The 15937-nt window shown below is 44.9% G+C and overlaps 1 protein-coding gene across 3 annotated transcripts in view; it reads left to right on the top strand.

The window, feature by feature from the left end:
* Window positions 1-14825, top strand: part of SATB2 (SATB homeobox 2) — a 131999-nt gene extending 117174 nt beyond the window's left edge. For all 3 annotated transcript variants that reach the window (XM_065670003.1, XM_065670001.1, XM_065670002.1), the window contains one exon: window positions 11726-14825. In XM_065670003.1, coding sequence (XP_065526075.1) covers window positions 11726-12181 — 456 coding nt within the window. In that variant the 3' untranslated portion in view covers window positions 12182-14825. The remainder of the gene's footprint in view (window positions 1-11725) is intronic.
* The last annotated feature ends 1112 nt before the right edge of the window (window positions 14826-15937 follow it).

The raw sequence follows: 15937 nt of genomic DNA, 5'->3' as shown, positions 1-15937 counted from the left end.
GTCTGCCCAGAGTTTTGCCTAACACATAGACATGCATTGCGTGTGTGCCACCCCTCTGAGGAGCTGGGCTGCCAGCGGGCATCAATACCATAGAGCAGGCAGGGTTGTAAACTGATGTCAGGGAGCAGGGAAACAGCAGCTGAGCTGTTTTGGGTAGACTCAGGCATGACTTCAGTAACTTTCTGCGGCGTCAGTGTGACCTGATAGGAGCTCGGTAGATGGGATGTGCCACAGCCTGACGTGGCTGCCCTGGCAGAGGGGTCGGCACCGCTTTGCTCATCCCACCCACGGGCACAGATTCCCCTGCTCATCTGCACAAGTGCAACCCAAGGCTCATTTTGTGTAGTTTCCCTAATTTCTGTACTTAGCCATTCTAATTTTTTCAGACTGTGTATCTCGATGAGATCTAGATAAGCTACAAAGGCAAGCAGGCAGGAAACCACATAGGCAGTGCCTGGCCCTGACTAACTGGAAACCATCTGCTTACTGGAGGGGAACCTCCATGGAAATCTCTTCTAGCAAGTGTGCTGTGTTTGGGTTTTAATTCCTTTCCCTCCAGCTGTTGGCTTTGAACGTGTGTGTTTTCCTTAGGCGAGCTCGGGCAGGGTCAGCTGCGGCAGCCCTCGTTCGCAGCAAACGGGGCTGGATTTCCCGGTGGCAGTGAGTCCTGCCCTGCGAAGGAAACGGTTCTGCACCAGAGTGAGTTTAATTTACATTTCATTCAGCCAGAGGACCTTTTTGTTTGTCTCTAGATCTTGGAGTGGTTGTGTCTTTTAGCCACTTATCATGCATTCAGACTGTGGTTTGCTGAAAGGAGTATTACTGCTTTTAATCTCTAGTTTTTCCCTGGTTTTGGATTCATTTCTGTGGTTGTCTTTGCCCCTCTGCGTCAAACAAACTGCTTATGCCTTTTTAATGGCCTGATTAGCACTGGGGAAGCATTGCTGACTTGGAGTAATGTTATTCCTGGTGTTTCCTTGTTTAAATGCGATTAGGAGTAAGAATGCTGCATTGCTCTGTTTGGGGTCCGTTAAAATCCAGTCCAGAGCCCTAACTGAAACAGGTTGTAAATTCTAGGGTTCAGGAGTGTAGGAAAGATGAGGGGGAATAGTTTTGAGATGATGTCTCCTTTTGGGAAGACACACGGATAAGAGAGCCTTGGAGTCATTCATTCTGAAGAGAATGGAACAAAACCACGGCAAGATGGAACAGAACCAAACAAGAAATCCCAAGGTACGTGTGCACCCCTGGGGCCATCAGCTGCAACACGCACGCTTCTCTCCCAAGTGTCTCTGGCCAGAATATATTCGAAAGTACTTTCTGGTTTATCAGACTTACTGGCCAAGCTGCTAATCAGTATTACATAGACCAAAGGACTCCCACATGCAATAAAAATCATAAGCTTTATTGGATTTTGAGATGGGAAAGATTCACATCCATCTCCTTTTATAAACTGCGTTACATTTCATTCTGTCAGAGCTCCCATCAGTGCAACCCTTTCTAAATAGGATGGTGAAGGAGGCAGGTCAGTAGATAGATGGCTATGAGGGTGGTACAGCCTAGAGCTATAGAAGTTCTTGAGTTAGTTTAAGGGGTTGCTGACATTTCTGAAATACTGAAAGAAAAAAAGTATGTTAGTGCTTTTTAAATTGCTATTTTCAGTTAAAATTAAAAAACCCCAAAGGTTTGCGGCCGTTTAGAGCAACATAAGCGCTGTAAAGGAGAATAGGAGGAATTTGAAGCGCAGAAGTTGTTCCGAATAAAAGCAACCAGAATGTGCTGGTTCATGAGAAATGCCTACACAACCGCTTGAACTTTGTCAGAGTATGCGCCGCCACCTCACCACCCCAGACAAACAGCTTGGCAAAGCAGACTTTATTTAGGCAGTACTTTGATGTCACTCAGACAACAGTTTTGACCAAAAGAACGCTTTTTGACTGAAAAATGCCCCGTAGTTCTAACCTTAATGAAGCAAAGAATGGTGGTGTGCATTTCTAGCGGAAGCCTGGGGCTCCTTGCACACAGATCTGCACTAGCTGGAGGCTTGTGTTAAGCGTGAGCTTAGCCCTGTGAGTATGTGCGTGTAGCCAACCCCAGGCTGAGCCATTCACAGAGCTCCCCACAGCAGGCAGCAGCAAAGCTGGGGATGGATCCCAGGGCCATAACAGTGTCATTCTCTGCTTTGTCCTAATACTGCCTCTCTGGCCATAAATTAAACAGTTTTATTAGAAATGAGCAAAATAGTACTTTCTTTTTTTCCTCCCAACTGCATATTTTCCAATATTGTGAATATAAACTGCAGGTGCTGTTTACTTTCCATAAAGCCTATTTCTTCCAGCATCCAGGGTCTGTAAAATAGGTACAGGTCAGAGTAGTGACACACAGACAGCAGTAACACCAGTGTGGCTTCCTCAGCCTGCTGGATGTGCCCACCTTTTCCAGAGTGTATCAGGAAGACAAAGGATTTCAGATCTAATTCTCTGAGGCGCCCTGTCCTCAGTGCCCTAATCTGTGCTGGAGACTGTACTTTGGTCATTCAATTTTTATTTACCCGGTTTCAAGCTAAGGGTATAATAAAGCACATTATGCCAGTTGCGTGTGTGGTAATGCTGGATATTTTGTTCTTACCATGGTAGTTGATTATAATGCACTTTTTAAGACTTGCTTTCTAAAAAAAGGAATATTTATACTTTTATGTGTTTGATTCACACAGTATAGTTTGCTCAAGTCCTGTTATTAAGTGCATTGGTGGTTACGTCTAGAAAGCAAAAAACATGCTGAGTAGTGTTTTATCAGCACAAATCTCCTATTTTCACTAACCATAACAGTCAGGTTCTCCTGACTTCTAACTGCCCCCATTGTAAAAATTAGCAGTACAGTTGGGTATTCCTGGAACCCCAAATAGCCATCTGTAAGGACCTAAACCAGTTTGATGGGACAAATAATTACCCCTCACCCCCCACCAGAACGCAGTGTCCAATCCAAACGTACCCTTCCTAAAATAAGGCACTGCCTGCTCCTGATCTAAGGAACTGGAAAACAGCGTGATTATAGTGGCGCCATTGGTGCCACCATAGTTAGGGGTTTAGGGCTTGACCTTAAGCATGGCTCTAGGTTGGGGCTTGTCAGGGAAGATCGTGCTCACACTGCCCACAGATGCTCTTCTGCTTTTCAGAAGAAAAGGAGAACATGTGTAGTGTTAATTAAACAAGAAAATGTAGAGGATACCAAGAGTATTTTTTCTGCAGAAAAGCAAACCAAAAGCCTTTTGTTGCTTCCTTAGTTCCTGTGGCATTCTGTCAGCTCCTCATTGGGATTAGCTAGGCTGGCATAGGGAAACTCAGAATCAACCCAAAACCTTTGTTAGGCCCTTTCTCCAGCCACAACCACGCTCATACTCTGGAAACTGCCAGGCAGGGCTCTCTATATGCCATAGTGCTCTGGACAGCCTCGCAAGAGAAGGCATGGAAGAAGCAAGTCATAGGCCTGCGAAGCTCATGATCTTGTTTTGAAGACAGTGAGTGTTAACTGGATGCACACACAGATGTTCAAAGTCCACTTGGGTGGCACTCCAGTTAGCATCACCCTGCAGAAGGGCAGCACGAACCTTTACAGGGCTGTTGCCATCCCCCCTGCCTTGCTGCTGCAGGTTACAGGCCAAGGAGGCTTGCACGGCTCTTCGAGGCTGGCAGAGCCCTGCTGCTTGCTGGAGGATGCAGCAGGCCAGCCCCCATGCCAGCTGTGCTGGCCATGCCCCATTCCCAGACAATGGAGCCATCCATCACCAATGCCTTCAGGAGAGAGTCTGCAGCGGGGTTGTGCAACACTTCCTGCTTCAGCGTCCCTGTAACCAGCACCCTGGTTTGTGCCAGTAGAAGCCGGAATGAATCTGACCCATTGGGTGTTTTACAGTAGGTATGCGCCTGCTCCACCTGTGGCTGAACAGCAGCTGAGAACCCTCCCAGGTTGCAGCCAGGTATTCGAGAAAGGGACATCCTCTGCTGGCCACAGTCACTGTGCAGTAAACCTGGCAATCTGGCTTAAACCAGCCAAAGATGGGAAACTCAGAGCTAATCCACTAACGTTCATCAGCATGAGCTCATTTATGCTGCCCCATAAAATCAGCCAGTTCTCAGGCACTTGCACAGCAATGAAAGTTGGGCCTGTGCTTTTGTGGGAAGAGTCGAGTTAGTGTTCAAGGGAGAGCAGTTACCCCAGGAAACACCGCGACACTGCTCCGCATTGTCAGAGTTTTGTGATTTATTTAACATTATACAGACAAAATAGTGGCTATTGTGTAGGCACGTGCTGTCTATTAGCAGAGATCAGGAAAGGGAAATAAACCACACATTACTGAAGAATAAGATCATGACTGTGGTCAAGCGATGGCAGAGGTTTTTTTTCTCTTTGTCAAGCTGATTTGTTAACATGCTTCAAACAACTGTGCAGACAGCACTGCCACGGCTCCTTGGGAGCAGAGCGAAGGCAAGCAGATAGATACTCCTGCACACGGATGTGGTACAGTGGCCTTAGACCTGTCCAGAAGTTATCTGGCCATGCCCAGTTGTCGCTGCGAGCTATGCCGCACATGCAGCCTCTTGGCAGCACAGTGTAATCAGGCTGTAATTTATATTTTATCTCTAGTGATGATAGCTCTTAAAAATGTTCTGTGGTGTATTTGCTCTTTGATGCATGCTAAGCTCCTGTTAGCATTAATGGGAGCAGCGTGCACTGGGGGGGAGACACCTTCCCCCACCTTCAAGTCAAGATTAATTGCATTTTGCTAATGCTTGTGCTTCTCACTTCATGTGGGATGGCAGAAGCAGTGCACTACTGAAAGCTTTGGGGTTTTTTGATGATTTTTTTTGTTCCTGTTGTCTTTTCTGTCACCTTTGTGACTATTTTTGACAGTTTAGTCCTGGAGAAGAGTTGCAGGACGGGGCTGCTGTTTGAGACTGGGTGTTTGTTCCGTGTCTTGCATGTTTTCAGTTCACTGCCTGTTTCCTGCCCTTAAGCAAGGCGACCGCTGTAACACAAAGGGAAGCATGTGGCAAGTGTGCTCCAAAGATGTTAAAATGAATCACTTCAACCAGCTCACATTCCAGCCTGGAAGCCAAACTTGCCTTTGACTTTGAGCTCCCTGTGGAACTCATTTCTCTCCTCACAGTTCTCTCTTGACTCCCCTTCTGTGTGGCTCAGAGAGTGACTTGTACCTCAGAGCTGAGGGATTTAGGATGCAGGGTTTGTCTGATCCAGTATTCTGGCTCCAGTGGTGGTCAGCAGCACTCGAAGGGTGACCGGAAAGGCCTGAACATCTGGGGGATTCTTTTACTGTGCGACTGCTTTGTCTTTACAGCTGAATATGACCCAGGGCTGCTGGGTTACAAGAGGTTGTAGCCACCAGCTCTGGTTGGCTGATTTGGTCTGGTTTGCATGAGATGGGGTACATCATATCACAGACATGTATTATAATTATCTCTAATAATGGTGTTTACTCTTGTGAAGCAATTACTGAGCTGCATTGGAAAATGCACAGGATGTGTGGCTGGCATTTTGAGCTATGAAATTAAAAGAAGCTCAGACTGAAGTTAGATGAAGGTGAACATATTTATCCATGTCAGACTTCCTACCATTTTGCACGCTCATATTGATTTCTTTTGACACGGTCTTCTTTTATTGAGTACCATAGTTTTTCTTAAATCCCTTACCGATAACAGTACCTGCTAAGGGCAATTGTAAAAGGAAACTAAAGTATATTAAACCTGCCTGGAGTCAGAATGTAATCTAACACCTGTAGTCTGCAATTTGTCATCACTTCATAGATACTTTTTCTTTTTTAATAACAGTTTTGGATTTTCCTGAGTTTTGACCTTAGGATACTGTATAATCCAAGAAAAGCAAGGGAACTAAACCGCAGTCTTTAACACAGCTTTATGGTGTCAGGGTGTGAAATCACCACTTGTGAGAATGAGCCCAAAGAAAATACTTCATTTGGGGCTGCGACCGGCGCTGCAGTATTTACCCAGGGAATGTATTTTCGCAAGGGGGAAAAAAAGAGCTCCAACAGCCGCATTTTTAAGAGGAAAGAAATGAACACAGGTGCAAATTGTAACTTCTGCCACGGTTTCTTGTACAGACATTCCTAGGAAACCTGTAAAGTGTCTTGGCACAGCGACTGTGTCTAATTAATGCTCTTACCCCTGCGAGCCCCGGGCTGGGGGGCTGTCAGGGTGCAAGCCTGTTTATGGCAGCAGCTTGCTTTGTTCTCGTCTTGCACAGCCCGGAGAGACCCGGGGTAAGGAGTGTGCGGCTGTTTGTGTGAATAGGTGATCTCCCAGATTGTTCCTGTAAGTTCTGATAAGAGGGACGGAGCCTCCTTCCAGGTATAAGATTTCTTGGCAAGGCGATGGAGGTTGCCTCTTAAGTAGACTCTTATGTGATAGGTAGGCACTGCCTAGGAGCTCTCAGCTTGCAGAGGTGAAGTGTTGCAAATTCCAGCTACAGGTGTCAGTAAAACGCAGCTGAAGACTTTGTTTAGGCTTGTCCTGCATCCTCCCTTTGACTTCAGCTAGTCCTTCGGAAGGAGTTTTTCCGGGGGCTTCCTTACTGAAGTCCGTAGTGAATCTGGTTTTGCATTGAGTGGCAAATTGTTGGCAAATCCTGCTCGCTAGCCTTGAATGCTTATAAGGGATGTAATAGATGGCCAGTGTTAGATGTACCAAACACACGTTCTGAACCTGCATTTCGTAATGTGTGTGCATTCTCCCTAACTTCTATTTTGGGCTCCTTAAGCAGGCTAAAAAACTTGCTCTCTTTGGCATAGAAGTCCTTGGTGTGATGGAGTGTTATGGCTGGCCATGAGGGCAATGTGAAGGAAAGCTAAAAGGTGAGACCCCTTGACACAGTGGAGAATAGAATCATGGAATTGTTTAGGTTGGAAAAGACCCTTAAGATCACCAAGTCCAACCATTAATCTAACACTGCCAAGTCCACCACTAAACCATGTCTCTAAGTGCCACGTCTACACGTCTTTTAAATACCTCCAGGTGTGGTGACTCAACCACTTCCCTGGACAGCTTGTTCCAGTGCTTGACAACCCTTTCCATGAAAAAATGATTCCTAGTATCCAATCTAAGCCTTCTCTGGTGAAGAGAGGGCCGATCCGTTAAACTTTGCTCCTTGTGGGTTTGGGTTATCAGAATCGGTACTGGCCAGCGCATGCCACTTGAGGTACCTGTTGGTGCTCACTCTGTGCACAGAAGAAGACAGTGTCTGTTCAACAAGCGCAGTCTCTGACAAATGCAGTCTTGTCTTGCAAGAATGGAACATTTTTGGTGTTACTCATAGTAAGGGGCACCTAATCATCTCAGCAAAACCCGTGGGAAGGGAGCTCACATGACTAATCCTGTTTGCAAAGGGAAGAGCAGAACCCTCCTATGAAACAAAAGAGCTTGGGGTTTTGATGTAGAGATGCAGTTCCTGTTTCTGATCTGCTGCTATGGTTGTTCAGGCAATGAAAGGTGGCATTGCACAGGGTGAGTGTTGTCAGCCGGTGCCTCGCTGCAGTTGGTGCCCGTGTGTGTAGCTCGCTCAAGCATTCTGCTTGGCTCCCCTTAGCAACTCACCATTTTCACGTGTCTAGTTCTAGCTAGAAAGTGGGTGGAAATGGAAACAAACATCAGTGGGATAGTGAATCCAGCCAAAATTAAATACAGTGCAGACACAGACTGCAATTACAATGACGTTCATCAGTTTGGGTTCGCTCACCTCTCTTTTCTGTGGGAACACGGCTGTCCCAGCCTGACAAAGTCAGGTTTCTCCTGCGGGAGCATCCTGAGATGTGGGGAGTGGATATGTGTAAAGCAGTGCGGTGATCCCTCCCCCTCAGTAATTCTTGGCTTTGGATTTTAGAAAGACCACAAACCCTTAGCTTATTACAAGTAATCCTGATCACTCCCGTAATGATACACTACATTATATACTCTCCTAAACTTAATCATTCAATATCTCACTTCCTTCCCTGTAGGCATGTACTATTATATTTTACACATGGCTTCCAGCTGGTTTTCATTGTGGCCTTCAAATCATATTTCAGTACAGCGCGATTTAAAACCAGTCACTTTATCTTCTAAAGTCAACTTCCATCATGGTCGTTGCCTCACAAGTTCTGTACCAGGGCTGATTAATGTGTTTGGAAAAATGAGTCTGTCTCTGAGGTCAAAGTCTACCTGAATGAACAGGTAGCTTCCAAAAGCTGCTGTGTCCTGAAACCCTGAGAGGACAGCCGTGCCTGTGGAGTTTGAAAATGAAATCTCTTGAAGGGATGGAAAAAATAAGTCCTATGGGCATGGAAGGAAATCTGTGTCTTCACGTTCGATTTGGAAGTAGATGGGCAGTCAGTGAGGAGGGAGGGAGGAGAAGGGAAGTCAGCTCCAGATGGTGGTGGCTGCGGTGGAGGAGGAGGCTGCCCCACCTGTGGCTGGACAGTGGTGAGGAAGGGCACAGAGGAAGAAGAATGGAGTGGAAAAGAGGAGCATGGTGCACCTGTGCTGGGATGTGCACCTTTCCCAGCCCAGCGCCAGCTCTCTTTGGGAAAAGGAAAGCCAAGCGTGGCTGTTGTTTTTACCCCTTCTCTCTGAAGCCCACCATGCAGGCGGTGTTCTGTGATAGGTCACACCGTCATTTGGGAGCTTTATCTACACTGGAAAATGTGCTGCAGCCTATGTTTAATCATGGAAGATCAATGGGATTTCCCTCTTTGCAGTACAGACACAGAGCAGCACTCACCCGAGGTGTTATGGCAGGGTGTGCACAGCAGTGCATGAAGCCAGTGGAGATTTTGCCTGCAGATTTAAGGGCATAAGTACTGGTGAAAGTGAACTAGAATACATCCTTTTCCTAATACCTGCACTGATCACCCTGGGTTGTGTGTTTTCTTTCCTGGAGAGGATGGAGAGGTCACTCCAGAAAAGGAAGGGTTAAGTAAAATTATTCTTTCCCTCCCGCTCTCAGCCCTCTCTTTGGTTGATTGCTTTATAGATGCTGTAGGCATCTCTTCATCTCCTTCAAATTAAACATTTTACTGCTGCTGATCCTGTATTGTTGGGGTTTTTTCATCATTATATTTGATTGGAAGTCTTGTAACATTTTTCAAGCTGGATCGTTTCTCATGCTATTTGTCAACTGAAAAGGGAAAAAAAAAAGCCCACTTCCAACTCCAACAAGAATGAACTGAGTAATTCACACCCTTTCTGGATGCGTTTCTATCTCTGTTAGCTGCTACTTGAATTCAGCTTCTGATTAGCAATGCTACTTGAGGCTTTTCTTATGACGCTGTGTGTAAATTCCCTGGCGGTTTATTGGTGGCGTTAAATCCTTTCTCTTTCTTTTTTTGGCTGCTCCAGGCATTACAGTGTCAGGGGACAGGACCAGAGGGCACAACAGGGGAGATAATTTGGGTAGGGGCTGTGTGACAAATTTATGGGCTAGGACCTTGACTGTTGTCAGTGATCCCAACTCTGCTGCTTTCAGTGCTCCCTGGTGATGTAGGGATGGATATGACCCTCATCTGTAACCCTCTGCTTGGAGATGTCAGTCCTTCTCTTTGAAAGCAATCCATGGACAAAAAAGCAATCCTCAAAGAGCAGCTGAGCGATTCAGTTCATTGGAACATTATGCTTTTTTGCGAGATGTAATAACACAAACCAGAATATCTGTCATTTCCATTTGAGCTTCTCCTTTCCCACAGCTCCTTGGTTAGCTCCATTCCTGTGACACCCTGAGTATTTACATGCTTGGGAGGAAAATGAATCTGTTGGCACTGAAACACATTTGCTGCCTTTCTGCCCATCAGCGGCACTTGCCAGGAGCGTGGCAAGCCCTGCCTCTCACCTGCTTCCAGATGACAGCGTGGAGCTGCTGGGAGGCTGCCTCCTTGTTCGGGTGCTTCCGTCACTGTCACAAGCATTGCTTTGCGGCAGCTGCAGTGACTTGTGCTGCGGTCGGTGGGACGTGTGTTGTGTGTCTGCACGTGCACACCCTCACACACCCACTGCTCATCAAGGTACCACTCGGTGCCTGCCACTGAGCGGCAGGTGGAGGTGAAGCCCCTCTGGGCTGGGTGAGTGCTGCTCCTGTCCCCCAGTGCAGCAGCAGAAGGGCCAACCCTTGGCCATGCTGCAGGTCGGGTCATTTTGACAGTGTCTGCTCCAGCTTTTGCTGCTTGGCCACATGTGCGTGGTGGGCAGTGGCTGTGCACTTGGATGTGCTTTTCAGACAGTGTAAGCGGGGATCAGGGATGTTTTAAATGACTGTGGCAGCAACGTTTGATGGAGGAAATGAATAAAGGGCTCTTCAGCACAGAGCTTTTTTATTTGCGTAACAGGCTGATGTTGCACAGGGAACTTCCCTCTTGCAGTAATAGCTTGTCTAATGTAGAGTTTTACTGGGGCTCGCTACATGTGTAAAATTCAGTGCAAGTTCTCAGCACATCTCCATTGTTTATCCTGATTTTTTTCCCTTTAAAGCTCTTCAACGTAGGGTTGATTTCCTGGATGCTGCAGTTTGCAGCAAAGATGTTTTCTTAGTGGGTGAAGAGCCAGAATTCCCTCTTATTTGTGGAAGGAAATATTTATCCATATTGATTTTGTTAGCTCTGTAGTGTTGAGCTTTAATAATTATTTCTCTGCATCTGAAGAAACCTCTGGGCAAATACAGCCCCCAATCCTGTAGGGGATTTTTGCTGGTAATCTCTGCTGTATAGATTTGGTTTTAAAGGAAGCGTACGGAGCTCCTCTGTATTTCTAACAATTCAGATCAGGTGTTTTCCCCTGGAATAAGGGCTGCACAAGCCCTTTCTTAGTCATTTTAAGTGGCTGTTAGGAAGATTAAGAGCTACATATGCTTTCTTTAAACTTGCCGAAAAGGAGATTCTGCTGGTGAAAATCTGTTGCAAGACTGAAAAGTGTGTTTGCCCAGAGGGTTTCTCAGAATGGGGGGTTATAATTATGTGAACTCAGATCTCAACTAGTGAAGTTCAGACAGATGTAATACAGAGAAGTCTGTTCAGGAGACACATTAAAGCCAGCTCTGTGAAGCAACTGAACTGGCTGCGATGTCACTTTTCATAGAAGGGAAATCTTAACGAATCTCTGCACTTCTATTATTCATTTTTTTCTTCCATAAAGCAGCTGTGATGGATTTCAATGCCAAATCATTATTTATGATAAAGTAGCATCTGACAGCCCCACATGTGTCTGGGCCTTCGTGGTACTTGGCATCCAGTAGAAAAGGTGAGAGTCTGTAGCTTAAAAGGGTGCGAGGAAACGAGGAGTGGGGGGAAAGAAGCAAAGCCGGAGAGTGACTTGTCTGAGAACAACTGGCCGGTCATCATGACCATGAGACTGTAATCCCTTTTGACTTCATTTTAATTCTGTCTATATTTCTTTTTATTACTTGCATTTTGTATTTCTTTTTTATTTAGTGGGTTTGTGTCTATTTTATATTGTTGGCGTTTAGCATCACTTTCTCCTTCACTGGAGCAGCTGTCTTACAGGTGAGAAAGGCAGTGGGAAATGAATATTAATTTGTACTTTTCTTCACCAAAACAAAGTAGACCCTGTGCAAGTAAAGACCTGTGCAAGTAAAGGCCTATGCAAGTGCCTTCATCTCAGGCACCGAGGGGGTCAGCATGTTACGTGAAGTCTGTGTCTCTTTGATCTTGTAGGTGCTGCACAGACAGCAGTCCCAGCCTGCAAAGGAGAATTCCCCACCTAGAGAAGAGGCTCCTCCTCCACCTGCTGAGGACAGTTGTGCCAAAAAGCCAAGATCCCGTACCAAGATCTCTTTGGAAGCTCTCGGTATCCTTCAAAGCTTTATCCACGATGTGGGTCTCTACCCTGATCAGGAAGCCATCCACACCCTCTCTGCTCAGCTGGATCTCCCCAAACACACCATTATCAAATTCTTCCAGAACCAACGTTACCATGTAAAGCACCACGGGAAGCTAAAAGAGCATTTGGGAACGGTGGTTGACGTGGCAGAGTACAAGGATGAGGAGCTGCTGACGGAGTCGGAGGAGAACGACAGCGAGGAGGGCTCTGAGGAAATGTACAAAGTGGAGCCTGAGGAGGAGAACCCCGACAAAAGCAAGGCAGCTCCAGCAGACATCGACCAGAGATAATGTGGGACAGGAGTGCAGAAAGCAATACATTGATCCAAGGATTTTCTGGTTTTATTTCTAATTTTTTTTTCTCTTTTTACTTTTTGTTTGTTCCCGTTGCGCATGATCCATGTGCAAACCGAATGAATTCATCATTGCCCGATCAGACATCGCCTTGACACAGACACTCGAGTGTTACACTCCCTACGTTTGACTGAAGTAATCATTGTAATCACATAGGATTATGCCTTCATTAATCTTGCACTTATGAAAGGGACATCTAGCAAGTAAATGGGAAGAAAAAGTCCTATGAAATCAATGAAGGAAAATTTACAACTCTGTGTGTATATATATATATTTACATAAAATATATATATATTAAAATTGCATGGGACGGAACTTTGCAACCTGAAAGTATAGACTGTGAAATGAGTTCTTTAAAGATGAGACTTGTTTATGTATTAAAACCACTTCACAATGAGTTGCTTTGGCTTTTGATAAACTGCCGCCTGCTCTCAGGGTGTGGTGACTATTTTTGAATTCCTATTTATTTTCTATGTTTATCCCTGATTTCTTCTTTTTTTTTTTTTTTTTCATTATTGTATGGCTTCCTATCTGGCAACTTGATGGGTGATTTTTGAGGTATGTATTTAAAGATGTAAATCAACACTGCCAAAAAAAAAAAGAAAAGAGGAAAAAAAAAAAAGAGAGAAAATGGAAAAACAAATCAGGGCACCTTAAAAAGAAAACTAGTAAGTTAAAGTACTTTGAACACAATGCACACTTAAAAGGATACAGCATGTTCCACTCTCCAGACAGTCCTTTCCGTAGTGAACAGATGAATTTTCATGGGATTCAGAATGACTAAACCTGAAATTCAGTGCATAGAAGACTTGTCTGTTAACGAGGTCTTTATAGAAAGAGAAGAAAGATAACATGTTGAGATTTGATGTATGGAATTCATACTATGAGCCACATTTTACTGTGGATTTTATTTACCTGTTCTCTGTTTCAGATCTTAAAATTTATGAGCTTCTTATTGTTGCTTTTTGTTTATACTGAGGTGAAACACACTCACACAAGTGTAAAGTTACATCGGGACACAAAACGCCACAGTCCCAGCCACCCTGTCCAGGTAAATTGCTGACAGACCGAGGGTTTGTGCTGCTGACTTTGCGCTCGCCCTTCTCGCCAGCCATCCCTCCCTGTGTTCCCAGTTTAGCCGGGCTTCCTCTGTGTCACGCGTTTTGTGCCAGTGAAATGAAGTGTTTTCAGCCGCGGGTCCCCGGGCTGCAGCCCACCCCAGGGCTCGGTGCCCCGGGCTCCCTGCTGCGGGGGGCCCTTTGCACCCATCCACCTCCTGCCGAAGGGTTTCGCAGCAGCCTAGCTGGCAGCTACGTTACATAAAGCAGAGCTAATACCGACTGACTCTTCAGTGGCCTGAGCACTAAAGCTGCAGTCTCCTATAGCATCCACCCGTTCTGAGGCATCATGTCGAAAGAGACAGCAAGTAGCATTTCCTTTCCACTTCTGTGCAATGATTTCCGAGACAAGACCTCACCTTTGCTACTCGTGCAGCTGGATTGATTTCAGACGCCTGTTCAAACTGCAGTCATAATCGCACCAACAAGGCTTTGGGGTTTTTTCCTTTCTTTTTTCACATGGGCTTTTTGTGTGACCTTGACAAAGACCTCATGCAATATCACTTTGAAAGTTACTTTCTGTTTACTACACCAGGCAATGTAATATAACTGTTAATACTATTTATATATTTGAAAGGTATAAAAGGTAGGAGTTAAAAATGAAAACCGAACCTCTACGTGTAGATATTTCCTCAGAACAGACAATATACAGGGAGAAGACGTTGCAATACAAGCTAATTCTAGCTGATCAGTAACCTCTGGAGTTTTTAAGGATTTTTTCAGAACTAATGTTTGAAACATAAGAGTATCTCTGCATAAATTTCATATACCTTTGCAAAATGATGGTGGGTTGCTTACTTAATGCCCCTTTTGCTCTTCATCCTTTATTTCTGTAGTATGCTGCAGCTTTAATCAGAATTTCGATGGTTGCTGCTTTATGTTTCTCTCAGAGCTACTCTTTCAAAACTGTCGTCTTATCCTGTAGCTGAAATCACTCCGTACATTTGAAAGGAAACTGAATTTTGCCACGCTCCGTAAGGTTGTTCATCCGGTGATGGCATCAACATTTGGTATCTTTTACACTTCAACCAAAAATTTTATTAGGTATTTTTTCAATGCTGAGTCTTGCCTTTTTATTTTTAATTTCACTGCCAATTTTGCAGTGGTTCTAAGTGAATCTGTGGGCATTTTAGCCTGTGGTCTTGCCAGAACTTTGCGAATTACAATGCATATATGTCTATTTATTCAATATCCATCATATAATATCTATTTGGAGAAAAAAACTTTTCTTGTAGTGCCTCTTAACAAAGCACAATTTTCCGCCTTTTTTTGTGAAATAAAAAGTAAAAAAAGAAAAAAACAAATTGTGTTTTATTGCGGTATCAACAATGTGAATAAGGATTAACATATTGTAAATGTTCTTTTTTCCATGTAAATCAACTTTATCTTTGTTATCACTAAGTGATAATTAATTTTTAACTTATGTGCATTGTTAGGCTGTTAGAATTTTTCGGTTGTTGAAATAAAAGGCATTCAATAAATATGACTTAATTTGTCAAGTAATTTACTGGGCCTTTTTTTCTGTTCTGCTGAATCCAAGTGGAAGAAGGTGTGCAAACTGACGGGGCTGTATCTGCGTATCAGCAAATGAGTTGATGGGTGTTACTGTAAACCTGCAGGAGCCCCCTGGGGTCAGCACAGCTGATCTGTTGTGTCACTGGCTGTTTGTGGACACGTGTGTTCACAGGCAGTTTCCGAAAGGAGGAGGAGGAGGGAGTGGGTGCCGTCAGCCCTTCGGAGAACACACTCAAAACACACACATGGAGATCCGCTTCCAGCCTGCTGTCTTCTTTTGCTGGGAGATTTTTTCCTGTTTATAATTAAAAAGCCACAAATGACTGCGTGTCAGGAAACTTTTGGAGCACACATGTCCATGGTTAATGGACATAATAAAAGGCTTTATTATATTTATAGCAGGGCATCCTACTGAGTGTCTAGGGGAATGCCGGAAGGATTGATGTATCTGAGAAATGTGTGAAATGATTTGGGGAGAATACAGATAAATGGAAAAAATTGCTCAAAATTCTTAAGCTAACAAAGTGGCGAGTGCCTGGATTCAATCCTAGCTGACAGATCATATACTGCACATCAGACTGGAGTTGTCTAGGAATTGAGGTAGAGCAGTTTTTAAAAGCATTTATTATTTTTTCTCTAGTTTCTATTCAGTAGTGCTTTTTGTGGCTATTTGCATCCTTGAGTAAAAAATTAAACACATCTTTGGATATCCAGCCACCTGCTTGTCACTTGAATATAATCTGAGGCCAAGTGAAAACAAGTGTCTTTCTGACTGCTCAGGGAATACCTGAACAGCCAGTGTGGGCACCTGGAAGCCGTGCACGGCAGTGTTTGGTTGACTGCTGTTCCGTGGGGTGCACAGCTGCTCTCCCTGCACTGATCTCTGAGGGAGCCCTGGGCTGCCTGTGCCCCTGCTGAGGGGGCTGGTACAGGCAAATAGAACAAACTATCTCCAGGCCAGAGGTGCGGCCTCTTTGTGTTGGGAAAGGGCTTTAACTCACAATGCGTTGATGAGCTGCTGTGACCCACAACGTGCTGTAACTCGCAACAGCCTGGTGCT

Source organism: Lathamus discolor, chromosome 3 (assembly GCF_037157495.1).
Source record: "Lathamus discolor isolate bLatDis1 chromosome 3, bLatDis1.hap1, whole genome shotgun sequence".
NCBI lineage: Eukaryota > Metazoa > Chordata > Aves > Psittaciformes > Psittacidae > Lathamus > Lathamus discolor.
Note: the sequence above shows the minus strand (reverse complement) of the source record. Positions and strands in the feature narration are given on the sequence as shown.